General features: G+C 44.5%; 1 protein-coding gene and 1 long non-coding RNA gene across 2 annotated transcripts in view; one reads left to right on the forward strand and one right to left on the reverse strand.

Annotated features, from left to right (window-relative positions):
* Nucleotides 1-2,083: 2,083 nt before the first annotated feature.
* On the forward strand, nucleotides 2,084-13,094 carry LOC137430611 (uncharacterized). Its single transcript, XR_010985119.2, has 4 exons — nucleotides 2,084-2,545; nucleotides 6,131-6,207; nucleotides 9,017-9,063; nucleotides 12,427-13,094. It is a non-coding gene; the product is annotated as an uncharacterized LOC137430611 (long non-coding RNA).
* A 6,804-nt stretch (nucleotides 13,095-19,898) lies between these two features.
* The window catches only part of LOC137430820 (uncharacterized), a 55,537-nt gene continuing 52,951 nt past the window's right edge, over nucleotides 19,899-22,484 (reverse strand). The window contains exon 6 of the mRNA XM_078782724.1: nucleotides 19,899-20,728. Within this exon, the coding sequence (XP_078638850.1) occupies nucleotides 20,566-20,728 (163 nt within the window). The 3' untranslated portion in view covers nucleotides 19,899-20,565. The remainder of the gene's footprint in view (nucleotides 20,729-22,484) is intronic.

A 22,484-nucleotide genomic window follows, 5' to 3' on the forward strand; every position in this document is an offset into this window, starting at 1 on the left:
TGAGTGGGGCCCGAGGATCCAAGAGAAGGACCCTGGTTGCCCAATGCCAAGGTGGGCATCAGGGGGTAAAGAGCCAGGAGGGGCCTTCCCCAGTTTAGGTAGTCGCAGGAGCAGGTAAGCTCAGGTGGCGACTTCAGTGGCGGAGGTGCGCAGGTAGTTGGACCTGCTAGTGGAGCCACACGACCCAGCCCCGAAATTGTGCAAGGGCACAGTATGAAAATTCAGTGGGAGTGAGACCCAAATTTTGGAGAGCATCACAGGGTGGGCAATGGGAATTCGGTTTTTAGAAACACATAGTTTAAAGATGGCCAATTGGCAGGGTACAACCCCGGGTAGTTTAAAAGTAAGTGTCAGTAGAGTAGTTAGGAATTGAGGAATTCCCTTCGCGCCATACACAGCCATTCACCGAGGAGGACGAAGCTCCACACCAGGGCCAAGTGAGCTGATTTGAGTGAGTGAGACGCATCACGATGTAAGAGGACATTGTGGTTGTTCCATTCCTTCCTTCCTGGTAGGGATTGGGAGACGAATTTGAGATAGAGGGGGATATGGGAGACAAGACGTAGAAACGAATTTGTAAATACAAAAAGGGCTAGGGTCATGTAAGCCGACGTTGGGGGGGCACGGACGGCTAGGGACGAGCCTGCACTGCTCGCTCCTCCGCGCCCCTCACGCTGCATAACCTTGTATTGCTGTGTACCTTTGTGCCCTTTCCGCTTTGCTGGTCGTGCTTTGTCTCTCCCCCCACCCCAAGGACCATTTTGGAGGTGGAACTGTGCAGCACCAGCGACCTGTGCAGCACCCCGGATGCACTTTACTACATCTGTGCAGCCAAACTGTGCGGCACTTTGTTGCCGTATCCTGTGTTTTAACTTTGCTGCACCTGTGCAGCACCTTGCTGCCACAAACACTTTGCTGCACATTATTACACATTATGGACCACAAGTTTTGTGGCCTTACACCTCACCTGTGCAGCACTTTGCTGCAAATTCACCTTGCATCTTCGGACCACTGGTTTTGAGTGGCATTAATGTCACACAGTCGGACCACATAGGGTTGGCCCTGCTGGCAAAATACAATAAACACAGTTTTTGTGTGTTTTTATTATGGTGTGCTAGGGACGAGAAGATTTGTAAGGTTAATTAGCCCTGAAGAGCAGGAATGGCCTGTATGCCGGTCCGGGGGCTTGCCGGTTTGATATATGCACACAGAAGATGTAAGAAGCAATATGCAAGATGCAAGAAGCAAGCAGCAAATATGAAATATGAATTCATGTGTTTTGTGTATTTTGATGTGCTTTCTCTCCCCTCCAATCTTCCTTCCAAAAAGGACAGGTCCTGGGTCATAGAATTGTAAATAAGAGTAGGTTTTGTGCTTGTATATAAAATGCTGCCCACCGGCTTTATGTTTAGTTTGACAAATTCCGGATTCGGTTAATTGTGGGCGTGATTCTGTTGGAGTAGCTACTCAACGCAGTCGGTGGGACATATTTAGTGTTTTAAAACTGTCGCATACACGGTTAGAGTAAATGTTAGAGGGAACCACATCTATATGTCACATGTAAAAGTAAAAGTTAGTTCCCAGATCTTTCTCAAAACCGGTCGTTCCAATTTTTGTAGGTTCGACTCGGGGATGAGTCTGACGTGGGAGAGGGGTAGTGTTGCGGTTTTGAGTTTTGGTAACAGTCAGTATAATAAAGGTTAAATTCCCCCCTCATAGTTAGTCACTCAAGCAACATGTAGCCTCGCAATAGTGCAGTTATCTCTTAGTATTTGTGAGAGTAGTCCTTTTCCTGTGTTAGTTCTGCATTGAGTAGAGTAAGGAGAATAGGTCCTACTCCTACTTCCATTGACTGATCCCGCCTCCCTAGCCTTATGCCTCTTTGCGCTGCCTTTGATTCTTTTGGCGCGAATTAACACGAGGCAGGCCTAGGAGGGTCGGGGCGGGACCAAATGAGGGTGGCAGAGAAGCTGACGGTAAGCGTGAGCCGCCAATCAGGGCTCAGAGGGTGTGGCGGCAGGACTGCATTACATGGCGTGGTTGGAAGGTTCGAGAGGGTTCGAGAAGGTTCAGGGCATATCAATATAAGCGGTTGCGCAAAGCCCCCAGGAGGACTCTCGAGTTGAAGCAGTGCGGTGAGTTCGAGTTGAGTAAGGACTGACGAGAAGGACTCGCGAGCAGCTGGATTGAAGAGAGCAGTAAGAGGACTGAGTTGGCATTAAGTGGAGAAAGACGCGCATGAACCGGGATACGCGCTCATATGAAAGTAACGATCGATTGAGCATGGAGCCGAGCTGCGTATAGTGCATTGAGCTGCGCGAGTGATATCACGCTGTGTCACCGCCAGCCGCGCTGAGAGACGCGTATTTTCCTTCCTACCTCATCGACTGCCTTTTGTTCGGGAGACGCGCGACGAGGGTCCTTCCACCGCCTGCGTGCCTTCTTCGCGGGACGTGCTGGGACCGTGGAGAGCCGGACGGGGCCGTTCCTGGACGACCACGTCGACGCGGTTGGCCTGAACATCAACCTGCCTGCAATTCCCTGTGTGAGTGTGACGGGCCCGAGTCTGGGCGTTAAGAATAAGACTGTTTAAGGCTGCTCGGTGTCTCTGCTCCTACCGATCATTGTACATACATGTCGGAATAATAATTAAACCTGTGTTCTTCCTTTCCTTTTGATCGTTCCTGTGATTTCCTCATTGACTAAGCGTGGTACGAATAGAACCGCTCGAATCGGGGTCCATTAATTAACGGTGACTGTACGGACCACGTGGAACTCAATCTGCTCGGTGTACCCAAATCACACGTGGCTCGTGTGAGGCTTGCTTCCCCGCTTCCGTGGCGGCGCAGGGATTTAGGTACGAGCGAGGATTGTCCTGAAACCCTACCTTGCGTTTGTCCGGAAGAGGCGTTTCAAGTCTCTCAGTTCCACCAAGCCCAAAAGAACAAGGGGCTTAATGCCCCCTTGGTAAGGGTAAGAATGGCGGCGGAGAACCGTATCAATATATATCTCAATTGATGGTTCAATTGATGGAAAAGATGGTTCAATTGCTCGCTTTAAAGTCGCCCGATCAACGGGAGGGGCTAGGTCAAGTAAGGGTTGAAGGCGTGCCAAATCGGGCCATATCTCTCCACCGGACACTATGTAGCCCAAAAGATCTATAGTTCTCACAGAGTAGCTACACTTGGCTTCATTGAATGACATCGGTATTTACGAGCCACTTCCAAGAAGCGCCGCAGATTAGCATCATGGTCCTTCTGGTTCTATCTGCACACAGTCACATTATCAACATACACGAATACATCTTTCAATTGTTCCTTTGAAAGGATATCATCTATTGCCCGTTGAAAGCATGAACTCCATTTGTAACGCCGAAGGGGATTGTACGAAATCGTTACAACCGCTGGCCAGACTCGAAGGCCGTGTAGGGCCAGTCGGCTTCCCTTATCGGAATCTGATGATAGGTGCTATGAAGGTCCAGCGTACTGAAAACTCGATATTTCGATACTGCCCGGACCATGTCATCCATTCTCGGGAGCGGGTCGGCATCGAGTTGTGTGAAACGGTTAATCGTTTGCAAGTAGTCAACGACCATGCGTTTACGATGATTAGCGCTATTCACGACCAGCAGTTGAGCTCACCAAGGTGAGCAACTGGGTTCGATGATTCTCTGAAGCAAAAGACGTTTAGTCTCGCCGGCTATAAACTGGACATCAGGCTGAGAATACCGCCTAGATTTCACGGTGACAGGGTGGCAATTAGATGTGAAACTTGAGAACAGCGGGGGAGGTTCGATAGCTATCTCTGCTAAGCCGCATACCGAGCCCGGCACGGAACCTACAGAGAGTGTATGCGCACCACCGAACTGCATCTCTAGGCGTGTATGCTGGTTCAAGAAATCATGTCCGAGAAGCACGTCCAAGCAAAGGTTCTGAAACACCATTAACTTCACATCTGAGTACGTAACATCATTGGCAATCAGCTTAAACGCACAGAATCCACGTGACGCTGCCACAAGGCCCCTGAGGCCATGTATACGCACTGTGTCACAGCAACGGTGGACCACCCATGGCGAAGTGACCTTTTTCCCTGCAATTGTGGCACGTCGTCTCCCAAGCAGGACATAATGAGCGGGGGTGGCGGCGATTTCCACAGACGTAGCATTTGGCCGTTGCCGCAGCAGGGGTAGTCGCGGCTGCGGTGCTTGGCTCTCTCCCCTCGTCGTCCGAGCGCTCTCCATGGGAACCCCGGCTGAGTACGTACCTCGCGATACCTCGCGCGGGCACTCGCTCGCCGGCAGATTCGGACTCCCTGTGATCATCGCCGTAGGCCGTAATACCAGCAGTTACGAATGGCCGGCTGTACATTTCAGATCTGACTTGAGCTGACTGGAGGACTCGGGCTCGGTCGAAAGCCGTTTTGAAGTCCAGCGTTTCGCTCTCGAGAAGACGCTGTCGGATCGCGGGAGACTGGAGCCCAGTTATGAAAGCATCGCGCACTAAATCATCAGTGCACTCTACGACCGTGCAATCTGGGATGGCACACTCTTTGCCAAGCTGTCGTAAGATCTGGGCATATTGCTCCAGTGATTCCGTAGTCTCCTGTGTGCGCGGCGCCAGAAGATGCCGCACATATAGAGTGCTGCGTGGTTTAACATAAAGAGCGGTCAAGGTTGCTACGGCATCAGCATAGGTTGTGCAATGGGAAACATATTCATAAATGGTATGGGACGTTGCAAGACAGAATGTTCAGTCGCTGGGCCTCTGTAATCTCTGGGACTAAGTCTGTGTAGAGCCCCAAGGAGTGAAGCCAGTGGGCCGGCTGGCCGACGGCGTCGCTCACGTTGGGGTCTCCGCATAAGCGTTCCACCTTGATGAGCTTGTCCATGGTCCTTGAACATCTCAGAAACGATTTCAATAAATTGTATTGCAAAAGCTTTCAGACCTCACTTCAAGATACGAGGCGTTATAGAAATCGATCTTTGGCATCCTACACAACATGCAATAATTTAATCAGTCCTACAAAGCTAATAAAGCATTATAAAGCAAAATCAAGCATTCTAAACATTAGTCTTCAATCCCAGTCACTTCTTACCAAGAAGATCCAGCGCTCATCTCTGCATAACTCATTCAGCAGACAAGATACTGACCCCCCTCGCTCACCGAGCGCTCGCCCATAAATAGGCATCTTTATGCCCCACGCCTACGAAGGCTCTTCTTCTCCTTCATTTTAACCACAATAGTCCTTAGAAGGAACATTTTCCAAAAAATCCATTGGACATGAAAAAAATTCAATGTGACTGCCAATTTCAAGATGGCCTGCCATCCAATACCTTGGCCTGTCATCCATTACTGTGCCCTGTTATCCGATTCCGTGACTAGCTAGCTATCCAATTCCATGACGTGTTATTGGATGCCATTGAGCCACTGTCTGATACCTTAACCATGTATCCGATTCCATGACTCATTCAATTCCATGATCCACTCACTACCTGATGGGACTGAGTCTCAGGCAATTCTCCTGACAATAGCAGCCCTTTGATCGACAACCATATCTTCTTGTGATGTAAGCCAGTGGCCAACTTGCTAGTATCAACAACAGTGGGGCCATAGTTGGGCAAAACAAGTGAGGGAATGAGTGAACAACAAAAGTTGAGAGAGGGGAGGGGAGGAAACCCAGTAACCTCCAAATAAGAGGGTTGAGTAGGGGAAGATTATTGTGGGCAAAGGAGATTGCGGTTAGGGATTGGGGACATGAGACATGATACTCAGTACTGCACATTGTGGGAGTAATGTGTGTTGCCATCATACTGAATGTATTTCCCATTTTCATTTGGGTGCAAAGGAGAATTTTTGGTTTTGTAGTGAAATTACGTTTTTCAAACTTATTGGGATAAAAAGAAAGAGTTCAATTAATACAGGATGAGAGGAAACAATGTCACTGATGATAGGCGGACATGACGTCACAATTTAATGTTTTTTGATATTGCTATCAAATAATCACATCGATTGCAGTAATTTGATGGTATTTTCAAGGGAGGATATTGTAATAGTATATTATATTATCTTAACTCGTTCTTTTTTATGAGATGGCAGTTTATAAGATGTTTCCTGCTTTTATGTTGCTGCAGATTCAGACCCGGATAGCAGACGAAATGTACCTGCGCTCACATCCAGAAATCCAAATCCTGCTGATTGACTTTTTGGAGTAAGAAGCTGCTCAACAACATATTATTGTGACAATAAGATCTGCTTAATAGAATTGCAAGTAAAAAACTGGAAAGCATTTGAAAATGGAAAGCCCATCCGCATTGTCTGTTTTTTGGACTTCTTCCTCTTCTTCTGTTTAATAAACATAACAAAAACAGCTAAAAAATACAAAACAATTGATTTACGGCGAACTTGACCTTTTGACCTCAACAACAATAGACTTCAGTGATACAATATGCAAACCCTTCTCAAATTACTGGTTAATCGGATGAAAATTGGCGATTTCATGCAACCTTGACCTTTGACCATTTGATCTAGAATAAAAAAAAACAAAAAATAAACAATCGGCTTAAAGATTTTGATTGGTGAACCAATTCAGTGACCCGATATGCAAATTCTCGAAATCTCTCAAACTGAAATCCTCCCTCCATCCCATGCGGTTCAGGTTGTTGCGATTCTCCAGGTCGTTCAAAATGCTTGACAACGGCCTTTGCTTATCGATACAAGGCGCTGAAAGAGAAAGTGAGGGTAAGAATTGGAGGGACGGGGATGAAAGAGCGAATGTAGCACTCCTATTTGCACAAATAAGCATCACTAAGGTTTACTAATCCTGATGTTGACTTAAGATATTACTATTAGGGTCGTGAGTTTGAGCTCCTGTCGTGCCATTAAATAACACTTGGTGGTTCATTCAGCCTGTCATCCTCCCGAGGTTGACAAAATGAGTATCAGCCTCCTGGAAACAGGGGCACTGCATCAGCAGCACAGCTGTGCTCCCAGCAATGATGCAACCAGCAACCGCAGGCTACAGCACATTAGCCTTTTGACGAGACCCACTCATAAACATCACAATAATGACGCAACTTATCTATATAGTATAATGGAGCAAGTGTTTGTATGTATGTATGTCCGCTCTTCACCCATTGGTTGGACAGCTGACCTGACTCCACCTACAAATGTAACCTGAAATACTTAAGCTAAAGTACCCGGAGGACCCAAAAGACCCTTCCCTCGCCCCCCCCCTCCCCCCTCAAAACCCCGGGGACCTTCAAGACCGAGAAGATCCAGAAAAACCCCGACATCCCTTAAAGACTCCGAAGACCCAAAAGACCCTGAATACCGAAAATACTCCAAAGACCCTTAAAGACCCAAAATACCCTGAAGACCCAAGATAACCAAAAGACCATGAAGACCCCTAAAGACCCCGAAGACCCAAAAGACCCCGAAAAGACAAAAAGACCCCGAAGACCCTTAAAGACCCAAAAGGTCGAAAATACTCAATGCACCCCCCAAGACCCAATATACCCCAAAGACCCTTAAAGACCAAAAGACTGAAAATACTCAAAAGACCCAAAAGATCCTTAAAGTCCCCAAAAACTCCAAAGAATGAAAAGACCCTAAAGAATGAAAAGACCCCAAAAACCAAAAAGACCCCAAAGACTGAAAAGACCCTGAAGACCCAAAAGACCATGAAGACCCAAAAGACCCTGAAGACCCAAAAGACCCCTAAAGGGGAACCCAAACACAATTTTTTTTCTGAAAAACCATTGGTAATCATTAATCACGTTCTAATTTGAAGGGATTTTTTATTTTATTTGCGAATCACAAAGTGCTGAAAAGACCCATAGACTGTCGATTTTCAAGATTGCCAGTGACGTCACATTATTAACTCACCGTGATCCTGCCGGCGATGGTACATAGAGAAACAGAGCATTGCGAGCTCGGATTCCGCTACTGATTGAGGATGGTGAAGAGGGGGGACCTTGTGGGGTGGTCGTGGGGTATTGTTATCTAGGGTGACGGTTGATGGGGGATTGTGAGTGGATGGTGGGTGTGGGAGGTTGGGGTCGTGGGTATTGTTAGCTAGGGTGATGGTTGATAGGGGATTGTGAGGGGTGGTGGAGTAGGGTGAGGGGTGTGGGGCGGTCATGGGTATTGTTAGCGAGAGTGACGGTTGAAGGGGGATTGTGGGGGGAAGGTGGAGTGGGGTTGTTATGGGTATTGTTAGCTAGGGTGACGGTTGATAGGGGATTGTGAGGGGATGGTGGAGTTGGTTAAGGCATGTGGGGTGGTCCTGGGTATTGTTAGCGAGGGTGACGGTTGAAGGGGGATTGTGGGGGAAAGGTGGAGTGGGGTTGTTATGGGTATTGTTAGCCAGGGTGATGGTTGATGGGGGAATGTGAGGGGATGGGGGAGGGGGAGTAAGGTGGTCATGGGTATTGTTAGCGAGGATGACGGTTGAAGGTGGACTGTGGGGGAGGGGGGGGAGTGTGGGGTTGATGCTTGATGGGGGATTGTGAGGGGATGGTGGAGGTGAGGGGAAACAGGGGGTGTGGGTTGGTTGTGGGTATTGTTAGCTAGGGTGATGTTCGATGTTTTTTTTTTCTGGAAAATTGAGATGCCTCAAAAACCAAGGCCATCTAAGTTGAACAGAAATCATCAAGAGCAATATTACCAAAGGAAATCAGCAAATATTCCAAGTCAAAGCAGTTGTGCAAGCAGAAATATCCAATGGCAAAAAAATGTGTTGCACACCTGGAACAAGATCGCCCATAGGGTCGCCCTTGGGCGGGTACTCTGCTAGTGTATACAATTAGCGATATATACCAAGCTTACTACCAGTGCTGACAATATCCATGTACCCCTCTATCCCAAATGCTTCAAATATCGTGAATGTTCATACAAAGACAGACAAGACCGCCATTCTAGATATCGGTTAACGTTTTGAAGATGATGTGGTGTGATGGAAATTGATCAGTATGGACTTCTGCTCAAATGTAACCTTCCATTTTTCTCATTCCAAGCAGAACAGTGCTTCAACAGAAGCCTGAAGATGTAAAGGAACTTGCTGCGGGTGAGTTGAACAAGAACATGAGGACAAATGCTGGTTTGTAAAAAATATATGGGATTCAGTTCCTGCTTCCATCAAGTGAATGCATATTTGAATGACATTCAATTACAAGGAGGATCCACTGGTTGCATCATTATTACTGAGGTGTTGCTGTACCGTTGATGAACTGTCTCATCAACTTATTCGAATTTGACAAAGGTTCCAGCTCACGATGTCATACTCTTCATATTTACTGCTTAAATAGTTATTTGGTTATGCTGGTAATTGTGTTTAACAATAACTGGACATCATTTTCATTCCTACTGATCTCATTATTGTGAGAATATGATATACAGTTATCACGAGGCTTTGTGTGTGTGTGTGTGTGTGTGTGTGTGTGTGTGTGTGTGTGTGTGTGTGTGTGTGTGTGTGTGTGTGTGTGTGTGTGTGTATATATATATATATATATATACAGTGCGTATCAAAAAAAAGGTAATCCGAATTCAAGGGGTTAATATGCAAAGGTTATTTAGTTTGACAATTTACATGTGGTTTACCAATTATGAGGAGATCCTCAGCTTTCCATTGATGCCTTTCATGCATCATTGCTGTCACACATGACCGAGTACATTGAAAATGACAAGTTCAAATCGCATTTTTACAAGTTTGGCTAATCGGTGCAAGACAGTTTGAAATGGACGCATTACTTGTCGACTGCCAAGTTGATTATGTCAAATTGTTAAGCTGGTCTGGTAATCATCGGTTGCGTCATCCTTTGTTTAAGATGAGTATTTAAGATGGGCCTACAGTGTATGGGTTCAGAGACAGTCTGAGTCATTGAAAAGATGGTTCAACTTACAACTGAACAGCGGACCTTCGTGGTTAACTGAACAGCGGACCTTCGTGGTTACAACCTTTCACCAAACTGGAAGTTTGCAGCAAACTCGTATGCGTTCAGGGAACGTTTCCCAGAACGGGAGCCTCCAGCAGCCAAAACCATCTGGGCGAATGTTAGAAAATACCAAGGCATGGCACTAGCCTCAACCGCAACAAGGGGAATTCTGGTAGGAGGCGCACTGGGCGATCGGAAATGAACATTGCAGCAGTAAGGCAGCAAGTTTTGGAGCATCCTCTGGATACCAGCGCAAGACGAAATGGGATGGGATTGCCTTCGGCAACATTCAACCGAATCACAAGACTGGACCTCCACCAACATCCATATCGGATTCACATCCGGCATCAACTTACGCCAGGGGATTTTGCCAGGAGGCTGGTGCTTGCCGGATGGTTGACAGCACGTTGAGAAGCAGATGTCAATTTCCTGCGGTATCTCGTTATCGGCGACGAAGCTGCTTTCGCCATGGACGGCAAGGTCAATACCCATAATGTTCTTGAATATGCACCGCCAACTCATCCCGGACAACCCCCGGAATTTAATTTTGACACCAACATGAATCGACAAAAGTGGACTGTTTGGTTGGGACTTTCTGGAAGTGGTCAGGTGATCGGACCATTTTTCTTTCAAAGGAATGTCAATGGTAACAGGTATCTGCAGATGATCAATGATGAAGTTTTACCGCAGCTGGAGGAGAACTTTGAGCGACAGGTTCGTGGTGTCTTCAGATATCTCTGGTGGGCCCAAGACGGCGCCCCAACACATCATCTTATCGCTGTCCGAGATCGACTGGGGGAACTCTTTGGAGACCGAGTCATCGCCCTCAACCATGCAGTGGAATGGCCGCCATGTGGACCTCACACCTCAACCTCAACCATGCAGTGGACCTCACACCATGTGATTATTTCCTTTGGGGAAATTTAAAGAACAAGGTGTTTGTAACTCCTCCCCGTGATCTTGACGAATTGCAGGGCCGTATTCGACATGAAGTGGATGCTTTGCGCAATGACCCGGCTATGGTGAGACGAGCAGTTCAGGGCATGCTCCGCCGCTGTGAGCTTCGTGTTGAAAGGGGAGGTGGACATGTTGAAGGTGTGGGTGCATAAAGGCCAATCATTCCTGAGAAAAGTTCACATCTGACGTTCATTTTGCACCAATTATCCTGACTTGCATCGATTAGCCAAACTTGTAAAAATGCGATTTGAACTTGTCATTTTCAATGAACATGTACTCGGTCATGTGTGACAGCAGTGATGCATGGAAGGTATCAATGGAAAGCTGAGGATCTCCTCTTAATTAGTAAACCACATGTAAATTGTCAAAATAAATAACCTTTGCACATTAACCCCTTGAATTCGGATTAGCTTTTTTTTGATACGCACTGTAAATGTTGTGTGTGTGTGTGTGTGTGTGTGTGTGTGTGTGTGTGTATGTGTTTGTGTGTATATGTGTGTGTGTGTGTGTTTATGTGTGTGTGTTTATGTGTGTATGTGTTTGTGTGTTTATATGTATGTATATGTGTGTATATTTGTGTGTGTGTGTGTGTGTGTGTGTGTGTGTGTGTGTGTGTGTGTGTGTGTGTGTGTGTGTGTGTGTGTGTGTGTGTGTGTGTGTGTGTACGTGCATTTTGGAAAAGCCAATTTAGTGAGTTAAATATGTGAATGGTTATCTTAATTATCAGAAGAATTTTTATTTTTCTCAACTTTGGTTATCTGTTTCCAAAGATAGGTCTCTGTTGACATCGGTGTGCTGAAGCGAGTCGCAAAGTATTGTCAGAAAGGTGGATTGTGTTATTGAAACAATCACCCCTCTCGAGCTGGAGTGCATTATTAATGATTACATTAATTTGTCTAATAGGAAACTGGGCTGGCATCAGTGCCCAGAGCTGGTGAACTCGCCTTGAGATGTCCAGCGTGGGTTTGAATCCCGACCCAGCTATAAGGCTATCAACCTGGTGTTTCGATGCTGGGCGATACCTCAATGTGTGCACCGTCCGTCGAGAAGGATGTTAAATTGGAACACTCGTCCACCAGCACTGGTAGTTTATGGATCTTAAAGCTCTCCTTTGCAGAGTGTGTGAGTTATCACCGGCACCCTGAGAAAAATATCAATTCCTGCCAATTTTAGTCAAGTTTCTTGCGATGGAGTGACGATCTGTGCAGGATCGGTTCTTGCCTTGTAATGTTTCTTAACTTGCAATGAACGCACTAAAACTCTGTCAAGAGTTTAGACGTCTATTATCATTATTGTTTATTCAAATATTATTATTAGAAACCAAATGTCAATAAACAAAAAAGGTCAAAGCATCTTGCACAGAGCTTTGAAGACATCATAACAAGAACTTGTTAGAACATCTTTTACCTTTTACTATTTCTTTGGAGCAATTAAGACTAATGATAATGAATATGTTGGTTCTCCAACATACACATTTACCCTTCCTTTCAAAGAAACGAGATGAAATGTAAATGATATAGTGACACAATGTTTCGCAGCGTACTTCACTGAAGAGAGCCTGATAGATCGGATTCTGACCAAGACTCGAGAACTTCATGACATTCCCCCATCCAGTGACATGTCCTGAATCTGCACAACGTACACATTGCTGTGTTTTTCTTTTTATTGTTTACTGTGCATTTCACACCATGTTCTGTTTCCAACCTTCCTTTATTCCATTCAAGATCCAAAGAAAGCATGGTTAATTAAAATTTGGTGAGTAAATTAATGCGATTAAAGAAATTAATTGAAATATTTCTTATAGCATTCCTGATTTCAAGAAAGAACACATTTCGTTGTATATACTGATGATTCGGGCTCAAAACCGGAATAAGGTACTTGTCTCAAAATAAAATGAGAGACGACATTAACAAAAAGAAATGCAGAGTGAATAATTGATGGTACTTTGTTAACAAGAAATACAGGAGATTGAGGTAAATAATTTGTGTGTAAGCAAGATCATATATACAGTCACGTGAAAAAGTAAGTACACCCCATGTAAAGTTTCGACTTTTTCAACGTATTTCAACATACAGCTATTTGATCTTCATTTCAACAATATTGATAGATAAAGGTGATATAATATAACAAATATCATGAAACATTTACATTTTGCAGTCCATTGTATAATTTAAATAAACATAAATGCAAATTTTGCATGTGGAAAAAGTAAGTACACCCCTACATTTATCACTACTTCAAATACCTAAAATTTGAATCAGGTGCACCAGCTCAGGTGCAAATGATTAGAACATCGTTAGAGAGGATCTTGGAGGAACCTGTCTTATTTAAACCTCACACATTTAGTTTGGTTTGCTCTTTGTTGTTGAAGTGTGTGGCGTCACCATGCCTAGATCAAAAGAGCTCTCTGAGGCCTTCAGCAATAAGGTTATAGACGCCTACGAGTCTGGGAAGGGGTTTAAAAAGATCTCCAAACAATTTGACATCAATCATTCGACTGTCTGGAAGACCATCTACAAGTGGAGAAGATTCCAAACAACTGCCAACTTGTTCAGGCCAGGCCGCCCCAGCAAGTTCAGCCCGAGAGCAGGCCGCAAGATGTTGAAAGGAGTCTCTAAGAACCCCAGAATGTCATCATGGGACCTACAGGTAGCTCTTGCCACTGTTGATGTCAAAGTGCACGAGTCTACCATTAGAAAGAGGCTGCACAAATTTGATCTACATGGGAGGTGTGCCAGGAGGAAACCTTTGCTGTCCAGAAAGAACATCGGGGCAAGACTAAAGTTTGCCAATGGACACCTAGGCAAAGACCAGCACTTCTGGAACAATGTGCTCTGGACAGATGAGTCAAAGGTAGAGCTCTTTGTCCACAGTACCAGAAGACATGTTTGGCGAAAACCAAAGACAACATTTGACCACAATAACCTGATACCAACTGTAAAGTATGGTGGTGGAAATATTATGGTTTGGGGCGGCTTTGCTGCATCAGGGCCTGGGCAGCTCACCATCATAGAATCCACTATGAATTCTTCATTGTACCAGAGGGTGCTTGAGGATAATGTGAGGCTATCTGTCGGAAAGTTGAAGCTCAACCGAAGGTGGACCTTGCAACATCACACTGACCCTAAACATACCAGTAAATCCACCAAGGAATGGCTGAAAAGAAAGAAATGGAGGATTCTGGAATGGCCAAGTCAAAGCCCGGATCTAAATCCCATCGAGATGTTGTGGGGGGATTTGAAACGAGCTGTGCATGAAAGAAACCCCTCAAACATCGCACAGCTGAAAGAATTCTGCATGGAGGAGTGGGCAAAAATTTCTCCCAGTCGATGTCAGAGACTGGTAGACAGTTATAAGAAACGCCTGCTTGAGGTTGTTTCTGCCAAAGGGGGCAATACCACCTATTAGAGCCAAGGGTGTACTTTCTTTTTCCACATGCGAAATTTGCATTTATGTTTATTCAAATTATACAATGGACTACAAAATGTAAATGTCTCATGATATTTGTTATCTTATATCACCTTTATCTATCAATATTGTTGAAATGAAGATCAAATAGCTGTATGTTGAAATATGTTGAAAAAGTCTTAACTTTACATGGGGTGTACTTACTTTTTCACGTGACTGTATATATACAGTGCATTCAGAAAGTATTCAGACCCCTTCACTTTTTTCACATTTTGTTATGTTGCAGCCTTATGCTGAAATCGTTTAAATTCATTTTTTCCCTCATCAATCTACACTCAATACCCCATAATAACAAAGAGAAAACAGGATTTTAGAAAGTTTTGCTAATTTATTGAAAAGTAAAAACTGAAATATCACATTGACCTAAGTATTCAGACCCTATGCTATGACTTTTGAAATTTATCTCAGGTGCCTCCCATTTCTCTTGATCATCTTTGAGATGTTTATTCACCTTGATTGGAGTCCACCTGTTGTAAATTCAATTGATTGGACATGATTTGGAAAGGCACACACCTGTCTATATAAGGTCTCACAGCTGATAATGCATATCAGAGCAAAAACCAAGCCATGAGGTCGAAGGAACTGCCTGCAGATCTCAGAGACAGGATTGTGTCGAGACACAGATCTGGGGAGCCTCCAAAAAACAATTCTGCTGCATTGGAGGTTCCCAAGAGCACAGTGGCCTCCATAATTCTTAAATGGAAGAAGTTTGGAACAACCAGGACTCTTCCTAGAGCTCCCCGGATAATTTTTTTTAGTATTGCCTAGTCATCCAAAATATGCCTTCAAACCATGGTCCTGAGAAAATGGTCACGGAATCTATAAGCTGGTCCCCTACTAATAGCTCTATTGCATTGGTAATAAATAAAAAATAGTTGAAAGTAATTACATGAAGAACTAGATGGTATTCATTCCTGCCAATTCGTTTAAGTCTGAATACTTACCCTACACAGTCAACTTGGTGCGAGCCAACTCTTCTGTTTTTTAACGTTTTGTTTTTTTTGATCCAATATGGCTGCCAGACCATGTGAGCGATGATATCATAAATTTATATTCTCTAAATAATTGTTGCAGAGATCATGCTCAATAAATTTCAAACTGATCAGACTAAGCGATGTCCCTGTCAAATCATGACGTCATAATTATGGCACCAATGATGTCATCATTAACAACACCTATTCCCCATATGGAGTTCTTTACAATGAGCCACGTTTAAATTTTTTCCATTGAGCGGTTTCAGAGATAGAGGTGCAACGTTTTTCGGTTTTTCCAAGTTGGCACATGTGCCATGTGATCTATGATGTCATAACTATCATTTAAATTTTCTGCAGGAAGAGGCGCTCCTATGGTGAAAATTTTGTGCCCATCAGATAAACGGTTGCAGAGAAAAAAAATTCATACTGATCGAATCAAGCGTTGTACTTGTCGAATTATGACGTCATAATTAAGGTACCGATGACATCATCATTAACACATCTTATTCCCCAAGGGGAGTACTTGACAAAGCCATGTTTAAATTCTTTCCATTGAGCAGTTTCGGAGATATAGAAATGCAACTTTTTTCGATTTTTCCAAGATGGCACCTGTACCACGTGACCTATGACGTCATAATTATCATTAAAAAATTATACAGGAGGAGCCGCTCATATTCTGACCATTTCTTGTCCATCGGTCTAACAGTTGCAGAGGAAATTTTTTTTTCATATTGATCAGATCAAACGTTATACTTGTCGAGTTATGTCATAAAGAAGGCACCGATGACATCATCATTAACGTATCTTATTCCCCATGAAGAGTACTTGACAATGAGCCAGGTTTCAATTTTTTCGATTGAGCAGTTTGGGAGATATAGAGCTGTAACGTTTTTCAAATTAAAGAAAACAAAATGATGTGATAAAGCATTAAACAAAATGTGATTAAAGATTTTTTTTTTTTTTTCTCATTTTTAAACTTCCCCAACTGGATTTCTCTCAGACCAATAGAGAACTCCCGCGACCCTCTCAACTGCCAACACATCCAGTGCAAGGGTAACAAGAAAGGGCAATCAGAGATTGCAAACCCTCACCAGGACGTATTTTCAGTGGTTTTTAAGGCTTTTGTGTCAAAACAAATATGGCTGCCGAACCACGTGACCGATGACGTCATCACTTTTTTTTTCTAAACTAATTTATTCCTAGATTATGCTCAAGAAATTTCATCTTGATCGGATGAAGTTTTGTACTTGTCGAATTATGACGTCATAATGGAGGCACCTATGACATTATCATTAACATATTTTATTCCCCATGGAGAGTTCTTTAGAATGAGCCATGTCTCAATTTTTTCCATTCGGAGCTTTCCGAGATATCGAGGTGCAACGTTTTTCGTTTTTTCCAAGATGGCGGCGGAAACACGCGATATATGACGTCATAATTATCATTAAAAAATTATACACGTGGGGTTGCACCTATCGTGAAAATTTCCTGTCAATTGGACCAACGGTTGCAGAGAAAATCATATTTATTCTGTGCGGACAAACAAACAAACAAACAGACAAAGAAGGCGAGGGTAATAATCGTGAATCCAATCCGAAGCTATTCATTCAATCCAAAGCATCGTACTTACAGAATGCCAGCAGCTGATTTACAAAAGTAAAGTATCTTAGGGAAAATGAAAATAAGATGCAAGCAGGAAGACTTCACATTCTGCTGCTACTTCAGGAAGTGTTAGTATGTAGAAAAGGCCTTGAATGTTGTCATTCGGAAACGATGCTTTCCTGATTTCTTCACCTTTTGGTAGTCAACCCCATCCCCACACACCATATTTTAGAAAATCTTAAAATTATTGCATCATTTGTTTTCCGAGTGTCAACGTTTTGTGAAAATATCTCCATTTTGATCTGTGAATAATGGTGTTTATTTCTTAAAATCCGCTGTTTTCCCCCATCGAATAATTCGTGTAAAAATGAAGAGTTGTAAATCGTGGACATTATACTGGGGAGACAAACTCAAGGATGTTGCTGCAATATGGCTGAATGCAGAAAGTTATGCAGTTCATGTGGGGATGGATACCTGTGGAATCCTTGTGCATGTGCCGATGGCTTATGGAATCCTGCTTTACCTGTTAAAATTGCCTCTCGTAATACAACACCGAGGACGGTATTTAGCCCTCATGTTGAAATGGAAAATCCAACTCCATATTTGTATTCACAGTTACAATCAGCTCTGGCCAATTAATGAGTTGTTGGCCACAGTTGCCATCATGGGTGAGAAATACGATTGGCACCTCATTTATTCATACGATTGGCCATCAATATCAATCTTTTAAGCTCCTTATGATTGGAGTGGATGCAATTGCGCTGCCATGTGTTACCTGCCCTTTATAGTCTACAGTGAAGAAACAAGAAATATACTGTACACATATTACACTTGAGAATGTTTTTTTTGATAACTATTTTATCACAATGTGTGTTGTGCTGGCAGGATGGCTTTGAGGTTTACGCACTTGTAGGAGCTATGCTCCAACGTAAATCGAAAGAATGGACGCGACAAAAAGCTGGAATTCGTCCGAGTTTCTTTATTGTGTCAAATCAACTCGGGTACTCTGAAAAGCCCGTTTATCGGGCAGCAATATCTATACACATTATCCCGGAGCGTTTGCCCGGGAAAGGCGAGAGGGGGCGTGCCCGGGCGTCCTGGACGAGGCCTGGCAAGTCGAGAGCGGGCATGCCCGGGCGTCCCGGACGAGGCCTGGCAAGTCGAGAGCGGGCATGCCCGGGCGTCCTGGGCGAGCCCGGCATGGTGATCGCTCCGCGTCCTCGGTAGGTGCAAGGCGATTGTGTATACCCAGCGGTAGCCGCTACACACTCACCTTTGAGTTGTCTAGAGCCACGTTTGGAATCTCGGAACCAGCTATAAACTGCCATCGTGGTGTTTTGCAGGTGGGGTTGGGCATCGAAGTGTCTGCCGTTCATAATAAAAACAAAGCCGGAAAACGTGCCTGCCAGTATTGTACTAAACTTCCTGGGAAACTTCTTCTTCTGCTTCTCCTTCTTCTTCTTCTTCTTCCTGGGAAAACCACATTTCCAAGCTGACCTCCAAAGCCAGTCGCCGCCTGGCCATCCTCCGTCGTGCGAAGTCCTTCCTTGGCACACCTGAGCTCCTCACCACATACAAGGCTTTCATCCACAGCTCATTGGAATAGTGCTCTCCCCTCTGGGCTGGTGCTCCTGCCTCACACCTCGCTCGGCTTCATGCTGTTGAAACCAAAGCTTTCAGAATCATTGGAATCTCCCGCGATGAAGCCGATTCTGAGGGCCTTTCACTTACTCACCGCAGGCAGGTTGGTGGTCTTTCTGTCTTCTACAGACTCCTCTCCAGCCTTGCTCCCCCAGCTCTCTCTGTGCTCTGTCCCCCAAATATTCCTACAGGTCGCACAAGATCTGCCAGCAACCCTCTTATGGTTAAACTGCCAAAATCAAGACTCTCTGCTCACCTTCACTCCTTCATTCCTCTTTACTGCCGACTCTGGAACAAACTCCCTCACTCTCTTCAATCCCATTACTTCCTCCAGGTCTTTAAAACAGCTGTTCACCACCATCTATCTTCCTCCCATCCAAAACCTTGATCTCTTCTACCCCCGTTAATTCACCCCAGATCCACTTTTCTGAAATGACGACTTCTTTACTGGAAGTCCTCGCAGTGTCCACGTTTGTTTTGTTTTTTTACCTCTCCCACGCCCCCCCCTTCCCACGCCTCCTCCGCCCCACAGATCACCCGATGACCCTGCTCTCAAATGTTGAACTTGCGTGCTTCCCCTTCTCCCTATCTCGTCTCCCGCTCGCTTTATATCGTCTTATGTGTCCGTTTGTTTTTTTTGGTCATTAATGTTAGCTCTTACACGAGCCTCGATCTTGTATGCAAAAAAACAACATTAGTGGACGTTAAATATCCCATGGTGTCAATCACCAACAGAAGGTGAGTTATCACCAGCACCCTGAACCAATTACCAATGACGGGACGGGGTGAAAACATATCCTCCACCCACCTTCGGTGGATAGATGTTGTAGATTCACCCCTGTATTTGTTTGTGATCAGGATCTCAAAAGTTGTGTGCGGATTCAGACCAAATTTGGTGGACAGGTTGGGTGTGTGACAAGGACGAAATGATTAGATTTTGGTAAAGATCCGAATCCGGATACTAGAATATTTAAGTGATTCTTCCCCATTTTTAGATAGGGCCAAAACGATATACAGCATGAAAACTCAAAAAGTTGTGGAAGAATTAAAACTAAACTAGGTGGATGAGTTTGGATATGTGACTATAACAAGCCGATTCGATTTTGGTTGAGGTCCGGATCCAGATCCGACCTATCGGTGGATACAAAACATAAACTGTGCAACCTGGTGGAGGTATGCGTGCTCTATCTAGTGTCGTTCTACTTCCGACTCTGACTGACTGATGGGAAGGCAATGGCAAACCACCCAGCATAAACCTTGCTGAGAGATTGGTTCAGGAGGACCGGACGCTCTGTAATAAAGAGTATGACACAATGATTATGGTCATAATTTAATGTATAGGAATTTTAAAGATTTATACACACAGCATAATATTTAGAATCACAGAGCTTTCTTGCATCCCCAATAAAAGCTTGGCATTATGGCAACATTATTCCCAGTATATTATCAGTAAAATGCTTTTTATCATTGCTGTATTGTACATAGGACTTGCGTAATCAAATGCATTCTCAATCAGTGGCCTCCACATGTTACAGACAAAATGGTGACATTTTAAACCAATCAGGGGCCTCCACATGTTACAGACAAAATGGTGACATTTTAAACCAATCAGGGGCCTCCACATGTTACAGACAAAATGGTGACATTTTAAACCAATCAGGGGCCTCCACATGTTACAGACAAAATGGTGACATTTTAAACCAATCAGGGGCCTCCACATGTTCCAGACACTGGTGACATTTTAAACCCTCGTCCACAACTCGTACAGCTATCTCGGTTTCATCCATTCAGTTCCTCTTTCTTTCTTGCGATCCACAAGCTCCGCTATATTCCCCTCCCTCCTCTCCAATGCCCCTTATTCTCCCCTTTCACCATTCTTCCCTTAATTTATTTTATTTCAAAAATCGATGCCCCTTCCTATTTGGGTGTGCAACACAAAATGGACTCCTGCACTATGCCCTCTCATGTGGACAGAATAATGGAATATTTGAACTATGCCAGAGAGACGTGCGAATTGTCCACGTCAACGTCGATTCCACAAATTCCCAAATATTCTTCACGGTCCGGTATTACCAATTTAATGTAGTTTTTCTCCATTGCCGAGCACACAGCAGTTGTCGCACCACCAATACGAATAAAATGATGGAGTCCACACCTGTTGAAGAAAGAAGAGTCGGGATTGATTGAAAAGTTTATGAAATTAAAAAAATTGTTTTTTGCTAATTAATGGCCAGGGCTGCCCATAAATTAACCATTTATAGCCTAACCATGGCCCTTAATATATAGTACATGTTTACCTGTGATAAAATGTATTCATGTGTTAAAACTAATGCAATGTACCGCAGGGGCGGATCCAGGGGGGGGGGGGGTGCAGGGGGTGCGCACCCCACCCCCTTCGATCCAGGATAAGGGTGGAGGCAGTGCGAATCTGCCGAACTGTTGGACCAGGGAAGAACACAAGGAACTGCAGAAACTTCCAAGAACGCACGAAATGCCGCCGTTTCTGATGATCAATTTTTTAAGATTTCCTGGGGAAGGACCCCCAGACCCCCCCCCCCCCCCAGCGCTCTAGTTTCATGCACCCCCCCCCCCATCTTGAAATTCCTGGATCCGCCCCTGTACAGTATTATGTTTATTGGGGTGAGGAAGAGGAGGAAGGGCGCGGTGTGTGCTCCGAGACAGTATTAAGACTTCGAAAGAGCCGCTCCATTCACGGCATGAGGACTTACAAGCATTTTCTGTATTAAAATTAACTAGTGGGGTCTCCCGTGGGAATCCCACGGGCATGGAGGTGTATCGTTGTGATCGGTGCAGCCGTTTTTGCGGTAACCGGGAGTCCAAAGCTGAAAATGCTTGAGACCAAAGCTTAAATTGGAAAAACAATATAGCCTATTTTACTCCAGGGTGTCCCAGGATTACCCACCCAAAATTTCGCTGCGATCGGTTGAGCCGTTTTTGCGGTACCTTCGAACGGACAGACAGACAGATGGACAGACATTTGGTGAATTATAGTAAGATGTATAGAGAGAAGGTGTCCTTCGTGCCATCGCTAGGGGGATGGTGTTATCAAAACCAGAAGGTAAGGATGTCCTGTCTAGTGCAACAGGCTTCCCAACGAAGACTGGGCCTCACGTACACCGATTGGTGTAGGGATCACGCTTGTATGCCGAAGCAAGCATAATTAAATAACGCAGGCACCCCCCAAACCCCCCAACACCCATTGTTTGTCCAAGTCTCCCCCTTCAACCCCAGTGCTGGTGTGTCAACTCTACTGTTCCTTTTGCCCTGTTACGTCCTGATCCATTCAGTCCACTAGCTCTCCCACGAGCTTTCACATTAAAGCATCAGCAGAGATGGAAGATGCTACTGGGATATGGAATTATTTGATATCATAGGAGTCATCTACGAAACGGAAAAGCATTTTCCTGTCCGTAAAACAAGTCACGAAAGTACAGAAGGAAGACTGGGCCAAATATGCTATCTTCGGATACTCTATGGCCTCTGGAGAAAGAGAAAAAGAAGAAAGAAAGAAAGAGCGTCATGAAAGCGCTAATGGCGAAGGCAAATATGGTTACACGGTTGGGACTCGCACATGAAATAGATACAAAACCACAAACTAAACATGAGAAGATGCAGGAATTGATACCATAGATCCACAACATCTTGATATATCCTGCTATTCATCGTTTTTGGCACCATCTCCCAATGGTGAAGAATCACTTTTAAAATTCTAGTAGCCGAATCCGGATCTTCACCAAAATCGAAACATTTCGTTCTTATCACATGTGTTACATCTCTGCCAAATTTAGTCCGAATCCGTCCACAACTTTTTGAGATATTTTGTTCACAGACAAACGGACAAACAGACGGGGGTGAAAACATAACATCCATCCACCTTTGGTGGTGGAGGT

Source organism: Myxine glutinosa, chromosome 7 (genome assembly GCF_964187855.1).
Source record: "Myxine glutinosa chromosome 7, kmMyxGlut1.1, whole genome shotgun sequence".
In the NCBI taxonomy this organism is placed as follows: domain Eukaryota; kingdom Metazoa; phylum Chordata; class Myxini; order Myxiniformes; family Myxinidae; genus Myxine; species Myxine glutinosa.